Source organism: Coregonus clupeaformis, chromosome 33 (genome assembly GCF_020615455.1).
Source record: "Coregonus clupeaformis isolate EN_2021a chromosome 33, ASM2061545v1, whole genome shotgun sequence".
Lineage (NCBI taxonomy): Eukaryota > Metazoa > Chordata > Actinopteri > Salmoniformes > Salmonidae > Coregonus > Coregonus clupeaformis.
The window spans coordinates 41,678,315-41,686,494 of NC_059224.1; the positions used below are offsets into that span (position 1 = coordinate 41,678,315).

Here is an 8,180-nt window from a genome sequence, read left to right on the forward strand (position 1 = left end):
TCAAGACCACTCTTTTTCTTTCACAATCAAAAGCAGTCTATCCATCCCTTTAGATTGGAAAACATTTCATTTTCTTATTCTTTCCACCTATTTATGCTCTCTCTCTAGGACCACTCCGCTCCTGCTCAGTCTGGCCATATGTGCTCCATGTCACATGACGCTGGACCCTGTGCCAGTTGGACGTCCCGCTTCTACTACAACTCAGCCACTGGCAGTTGCACTCAGTTCTGGTTCGGCGGATGCCAGGGTAATGCCAACAACTTTGTCTCCATGGACCATTGCCAAAGGAAGTGTGGCAGTGCTGTCGTGACACCGAGAGTGGCATCCCCACCCGCAAGGACCGTGAGGGTGAGAACAAGGGCGAGGGCATACCGTGTCCGGTCTTAAAAGACACAGGAGGAATGTGTTTCAGTGACACACACACACCGTATCCTTACAGAGGAAAGGAAAAATATGAAGCAATATGATTAACCTATTTAATCTGTGAACAAATGTCTTCCAAAATCTGACATTCACCATTTCTCTGTTCGTTCTGTCATTGTTGATATTGATATCAATAAACTGAACAAATCTGTTGAATCATGGTGTCCTTCTTCTTGTATCATACTTTATCATATATTTTTTATTTCCTTTTTACAGTGGTGGAAAAAGTACCCAATTGTCATACTTGAGTAAAAGTAAAGATACCTTAATAGAAAATGGCTCAATTAAAAGTCACCCAGTAAAATACTACTTGAGTAAAAGTCTAAAAGTATTTGGTTTCAAATATACTTAAGTATCAAAAGTAAATGCAATTACTAAAACATAATTAAGTATAAAGAGTAAAAGTATAAATCATTTCAAATTCCTTATATTAAGAAAACCAGATGGCGCTATTCTTGTTTATTTATCCATCACTCAGACAAAATTAGCAAATGAAGCATGTGTTTAGTAAGTCCGCCAGATCAAGGGCAGTAGGGATGACCAGGGATGTTCTCTTGATAAGTGCGTGAATTGGACCATTTTCTTGTCCTGCTAAGCATTCAAATTGTAAAGAGTACTTTGGGTGTCAAGGAAAATGTATGGAGTAAAAAGTACATTATTTTCTTTTGGAATGTAGTGAAGTAAAAGTAAAAGTTGTCAAATGTAAGTAAAGTACAGATACCCCCAAAAACGACTTAAGTAGTACTTTAAAGTATTTTTACTTAAGTACTTTATGCCACTGCCTTTTTACACTGAGACTGACCCCAGTTTATCACTGGAGTTAGTAATATGTGCTTTTAATTTGAAGTAGACACTGACCTTTTCTACCGAGACGGATGGGCTAGTTTGAGGGAGGTCGGCCAGGATTTCGGTATGGCGATTGGGGACTGTGGCGGACCAAATATTTTCCGATAGAAGACGAAGGCCAAAATGTTGACACAAGTCCAGAGGATAGGAGGGAGCAATGATGAGGTCATTGTGGACTGTGAGGTCGAGGATAGAATAGACGGCGGAAGGGAAAGGAGGGGGAAATTGGAGTCCTTTGAGAAGGCAAGGAAAAGAGAGGCAGAGGAGGTCTAAGAGAGAGAGGGAGGAAGACTGTGAGTTTGAGTCTGTAAAAAATGGCGGGAAAAAGGGAGAAGGTTTGTTAAAGAAGAGTGGTAGGAAATGTAAGCAAAGTGAGCTGAAGACAGGAGGAGAAATGGAAGAGGGTGAAGTATCGGAGGTGGTAGGTGTGGTGAATTGCTCGGAGCCAGAGGCTTAAGCAGAGGGTCAGGATAAAGATGAGTCTGTGACAGTAGGAGTGAAGTTTGCGGAAAAAGTGGATCATTGTCTTTTGGCTGATCCATTTGTGGTTTCAAGATGGGTAAAAAAAAGTGTTGGGTATAGTGGAATCGGTGAGGGTAACCAGAAGTGGTCTAGTGATAATTGTTTGTGTTTCTGTTTGGCAGACGGAGAAGGCGCTTAGAGTTAAACAAATGGGGGAAAGAATTGTGAATTGTTTCGCTGTTAAGAAAAGGGTGCCATTGAGAGGAGTGATTACTGGGGTAGCAGTAAATGTAAAAGTGGATCAACTGAAGGAGAAGATTCCCGGTGTGTGTGATGCTCGTCGTTTGGTGCGACCTAAACAGGGTGGCAAGAGTGGGGAAACAGAAGAGTCATTGTCTGTTCTTTTGAGTTTTGAAGTTGAGTCTTTGCCAGATAAAGTGAAGTTAGGATATATAAGTTATCCTGTGCGAGCGTATGTGCTGAGTACGTAACGATGCTACAGGTGTCAAACTTATGGGCATGTGGCAGCAGTATGTAGGAGGGAGATTCCAAGGTGTGAGAAGTGTGCAGAAGGGCATGAGACTAAGGAGTGTGAAGCAGTGGGGAAAGTACATTTTACATTTACATTTACGTCATTTAGCAGACGCTCTTATCCAGAGCGACTTACAAATTGGTGCATTCACCTTATAACCAGTGGGATAACCACTTTACAATGGTTTTTTTTTTTTTTTTTTTGGGGGGGGGGTAGAAAGATTACTTTATCCTATCCCAGGTATTCCTTAAAGAGGTGGGGTTTCAAGTGTCTCCGGAAGGTGGTGAGTGACTCCGCTGTCCTGGCGTCGTGAGGGAGCTTGTTCCACCATTGGGGTACCAGAGCAGCGAACAGTTTTGACTGGGCTGAGCGGGAACTGTGCTTCCGCAGAGGTAGGGGGGCCAACAGGCCAGAGGTGGATGAACGCAATGCCCTCATTTGGGTGTAGGGACTGATCAGAGCCTGAAGGTACGGAGGTGCCGTTCCCCTCAAAGCTCCGTAGGCAAGCACCATGGTCTTGTAGCAGATGCGAGCTTCAACTGGAAGCCAGTGGAGTGTGCGGAGGAGCGGGGTGACATGAGAGAACTTGGGAAGGTTGAACACCAGACGGGCTGCGGCATTCTGGATGAGTTGTAGGGGTTTAATGGCACAGGCAGGGAGCCCAGCCAACAGCGAGTTGCAGTAATCCAGACGGGAGATGACAAGTGCCTGGATTAGGACCTGTGCCGCTTCCTGTGTAAGGCAGGGTCGTACTCTACGAATGTTGTAGAGCATGAACCTACAGGATCGGGTCACCGCCTTGATGTTAGCGGAGAACGACAGGGTGTTGTCCAGGGTCACGCCAAGGCTCTTCGCACTCTGGGAGGAGGACACAACGGAGTTGTCAACCGTGATGGCGAGATCATGGAACGGGCAGTCCTTCCCCGGGAGGAAGAGCAGCTCCGTCTTGCCAAGGTTCAGCTTGAGGTGGTGATCCGTCATCCACACTGATATGTCTGCCAGGCATGCAGAGATGCGATTCACCACCTGGTTATCAGAAGGGGGAAAGGAGAAGATTAGTTGTGTGTCGTATGCGTAGAAATGATAGGAGAGGCCATGTGAGGATATGACAGGACCAAGTGACTTGGTGTATAGCGAGAATAGGAGAGGGCCTAGAACGGAGCCCTGGGGGACACCAGTGGTGAGAGCACGTGGTGCGGAGACAGCTTCTCGCCACACCACTTGGTAGGAGCGACCGGTCAGGTAGGACGCAATCGAAGAGTGAGCCGCGCCGGAGATGCCCAGCTCGGAGAGGGTGGAGAGGAGGATCTGATGGTTCACAGTATCAAAGGCAGCAGACAGGTCTAGAAGGACAGAGCAGAGGAGAGCGAGGTAGCTTTAGCAGTGCGGAGAGCCTCCGTGACACAGAGAAGAGCAGTCTCAGTTGAATGACCAGTCTTGAAATCTGACTGGTTTGAATCAAGGTCATTCTGAGAGAGATAGCAAGAGAGTTGGCTAAAGACGGCACGCTCAAGAGTTTTGGAGAGAAAAGAAAGAAGGGATACTGGTCTGTAGTTGTTGACATCAGAGGGATCGAGTGTTGGTTTTTTGAGAAGGGGTGCAACTCTAGCTCTCTTGAAGACGGAAGGAACATAGCCAGCAGTCAAGGATGAGTTGATGAGCGAGGTGAGGTAAGGGAGAAGGTCACCGGAGATGGTCTGGAGAAGAGAGGAGGGGATAGGGTCAAGCGGGCAGGTTGTTGGGCGGCCGGCCGTCACAAGTCGCAAGATTTTATCTGGAGAGAGAGGGGAGAAAGAAGTCAAAGCATATGGTAGGGCAGTGTGAGCAGGACCAGCAGTGTCATTTGACTTAACAAACGAGGATCGGATGTCGTCAACCTTCTTTTCAAAATGGTTGACGAAGTCATCCACAGATAGGAAGGAGGGGGGGAGGGGGAGGAGGATTCAGCAGGGAGGAGAAGGTGGCAAAGAGCTTCCTAGGGTTAGAGGCAGATGCTTGGAATTTAGAGTGGTAGAAAGTGGCTTTAGCAGCAGAAACATATGAAGAAAATGTAGAGAGGAGGGAGAGAAAAGATGCCAGGTCCACAGGGAGTCTAGTTTTCCTCCATTTCCGCTCGGCTGCCCGGAGCCCTGTTCTGTGAGCTCGCAATGTGTCATCAAGCCACGGAGCTGGAGGGGAGGACCGAGCCGGCCGGGAGGATAGGGGACATAGAGAGTCAAAGGATGCAGAAAGGGAGGAGAGGAGGGTTGAGGAGGCAGAATCAGGAGATTGGAGGGAGAAGGATTGAGCAGAGGGAAGAGATGATTACCATCTGAGTAGGGGCAGAGTGAGTAGTGTTGGAGGAGAGCGAGAGAGAAAATGATACAAAGTAGTGGTCGGAGACATGGAGGGGAGTTGCAGTGAGATTAGTAGAAGAACAGCATCTAGTAAAGATGAGGTCAAGCATATTGCCTGCCTTGTGAGTAGGGGGGTGAGAGGGTGAGGTCAAAAGAGGAGAGGAGTGGAAAGAAGGAGGCAGAGAGAAATGAGTCAAAGGTAGACGTAGGGAGGTTGAAGTCCCCCAGAACTGTGAGGGGTGAGCCATCCTCAGGAAAGGAACTTATCAAGGCGTCAAGCTCATTGATGAACTCTCCAAGGGAACCTGGAGGGCGATAAATGACAAGGATGTTAAGCTTAAATGGGCTAGTGACTGTGACAGCATGGAATTCAAATGAGGAGATAGACAGATGGGTCAAAAAATAGAGAATGTCCACTTGGGAGAGATGAGGATTCCTGTGCCACCACCCCGCTGACCAGATGCTCTCGGGGTATGCGAGGACACATGGTCAGACGAGGAGAGGGCAGTAGGAGTAGCAGTGTTTTCGGTGGTAATCCATGTTTACGTCAGCGCCAAGAAGTCGAGGGACTGGAGGGTAGCATAGGCTGAGATGAACTCTGCCTTGTTGGCAGCAGAACGGCAGTTCCAGAGGCTGCCTGAGACCTGGAACTCCACGTGGGTGGTGCGTGCAGGGACCACCAGGTTAGAGAGGCAGCAGCCACGCGGTGTGAGGCGTTTGTATAGCCTGTGCGGAGAGGAGAGAACAGGGATAGACAGAGGCATAGTTGACAGGCTACAGAAAATGGCTACAATAATGCAAAGGAGATCGGAATGAAATGAACTAAACATCTGGGAAAGGAGAGAGTGGGGCCTCCCTCACCACAACACCAAAATATAACTCTCCCAACTTCCACCTCAGAAACTATAATTGTTGTAAACTACAGCGGTTCAATGTTTTCTAGGAATAGACTAACTTAGTTTATTTAGCTAGCTAACTTGGTACAGTATTCTTCCGTGAAAATCGTCCAGGGCACCTAGTCATAAGACGCCACAGCCAGCTAGCATGCCGGACTCCAACAACACGGTTTAGCACCAATACTCAGCCACAACAAACCACCAGTGTGTCAACACGCCAAGCAGATCATTCGTGTCCGTGTCTAACGTTGTGGGTTAGTCCCGACAGCTTGACCGAGTCCGTCATCAACTTATTCAGCCAGTTAGTTAGCTAGAATAGTTAGCATACTAGCTAGCCATTGCTTTCAGACAAAGAAGAAACCCCTCCTTTCACGGCACGAACACACAGAGAGAGCCAAGCTAACGTTAACTAGTCACCCATGTCCCGAATTCCCTTGAACGACTCCGGCTACCAATATGTAAAAACAAAACACAATTGTAGGTTATAACTTACCCCTAGCAGCTACTGTTAGCTAGCCAAGTGCCAAGCTAGCCACTGAATTGACTCAGCCAGTTCGCGTCTGTTCGCTAGGTCGTTCCAGCTATTGTTTACTAGTAGCTATCCAGGTAGCAACAAGCTAGCTAAATTTCAAGCACAGTAGCCACTTACTACCTAACATTAATGATTCAGACAATAAGGTTAGTAAACAGCTGAATGGTAGGCATTATTGTATGTAATTATTGTAGGCAGCCAGCTGGTGTAATTACAGGCACACTCAGGCGTGAAACAACTATCCACCGTTGCTAATAGTTGCCAGTAGCTACCCGCCAGCTAGTCCAGGTAGTGGGTTAGCTAGCTAGCTTCGTGCTTCACCGGGCTCAGCCGAATACAATACTAACATACAACAACCCACGATAACTACCTACAATACCTAACTATAATCAAAATACATAGTTTAAGCTTTACTCGACAAAGCCCAAACTATGTATAAAGCCAAGCTTACCTCCCGCCAGAGAGAGACACAACCTCACCCGACGACCTCCTACAGTAGTGGTATGTGCTAATTGTAGGGGTGGCCATGGGGCTGGGGATCAGACATGTCCAGTGCGAGAGAAGCAGTTTGAGGTTTCCAGGGTAAGAGTAGAGAAGAAGTTGTCATATGCGGAGGCAGTGAAGAAAGTAGAGGAAGAGGGGTAAAGGGGGGGGAGTGGTGAGAGTAGGATATATATACCAGTACAGTGGGATAGGCAAGCAAGTGATATAGTTGAAGTCGGAAGTTTACATACACTTAGGTTGGAGTCATTAAAACTTGTTTTTGAAACTAACAAACTAACAAACTATAGTTTTGGCAAGTCGGTTAGGACATCTACTTTGTGCATGAAACAAGTAATTTTTCCAACAATTGTTTACAGACAGATTATTTCACTTACAATTCACTGTATCGCAATTCCAGTAGGTCAGAAGTTTAAATACACTAAGTTGACTGTGCCAGAAAATGATGTAATGGCTTTAGAAGCTTCTGTTAGGCTAATTGACATCATTTGAGTCAATTGGAGGTGTACCTGTGGATGTATTTCAAGGCCTACCTTCAAACTCAGTGCCTCTTTGCTTGACATCATGGGAAAACCAAAAGAAATCAGCCAAGACCTCAGAAAAATAATTGTAGACCTCCACAAGTCTGGTTCATCCTCGGGAGCAATTTCCAAACGCCTGAAGGTACAATGTTAATCTGTACAAACAATAGTACGCAAGTATAAACACCATGGGACCACGCAGCCATCATACTGCTCAGGAAGGAGACGCGTTCTGTCTCCTAGAGATGAACATACTTTGGTGCGAAAAGTGCAAATCAATCCCAGAACAACAGCAAAAGGACCTTGTGAAGATGCTGGAGGAAACAGGTACAAAAGTATCTATATAAAACGAGTCCTATATCGACATAACCTGAAAGGCCGCTCAGCAAGGAAGAAGCCACTGCTCCAAAACCGCCATAAAAAAGTCAGACTACAGTTTGCAACTGCACATGGGGACAAAGATCATACTTTTTGGAGAAATGTCCTCTGGTCTGATGAAACAAAAATAGAACTGTTTGGCCATAATGACCATCGTTATGTTTGGAGGAAAAAGGGGGACGCTTGCAAGCCGAAGAACACCATCCCAACCGTGAAGGACGGGGGTGGCAGCATCATGCTGTGGGGGTGCTTTGCTGCAGGAGGGACTGGTGCACTTCACAAAATAGATGGCATCATGAGGAAGGAAAATGATGTGGATATATTGAAGTAACATCTCAAGACATCAGTCAGGAAGTTAAAGCTTGGTCGCAAATGGGTCTTCCAAATGGACAATGACCCCAAGCATTCTTCCAAAGTTGTGGCAAAATGGACAACAAAGTCAAGGTATTGGAGTGGCCATCACAAAGCCTTGACCTCAATCCTATAGAACATTTGTGGGCAGAACTGAAAAAGCGTGTGCGAGCAAGGAGGCCTACAAACCTGACTCAGTTACACCAGCTCTGTCAGGAGGAATGAGCCAAAATTCACCCAACTTATTGTGGGAAGGTTGTGTAAGGCTACCTGAAACATTTGACCCATGTTAAACAATTTAAAGGCAATGCTACCAAATACTAATTGAGTGTATGTAATCTTCTGACCCACTGGGAATGTGATGGAATAAATAAAAGCTTAAATAAATCATTCTCTCCACTA

At 46.3% G+C, this 8,180-nt stretch overlaps 1 protein-coding gene across 1 annotated transcript in view; it reads left to right on the forward strand.

Annotated features, from left to right (window-relative positions):
* The window catches only part of LOC121549192 (papilin-like), a 157,117-nt gene extending 156,571 nt beyond the window's left edge, over window positions 1–546 (forward strand). The window contains exon 15 of the mRNA XM_041861052.1: window positions 109–546. Within this exon, the coding sequence (XP_041716986.1) occupies window positions 109–387 (279 nt within the window). The 3' untranslated portion in view covers window positions 388–546. The remainder of the gene's footprint in view (window positions 1–108) is intronic.
* Window positions 547–8,180: the final 7,634 nt, after the last annotated feature.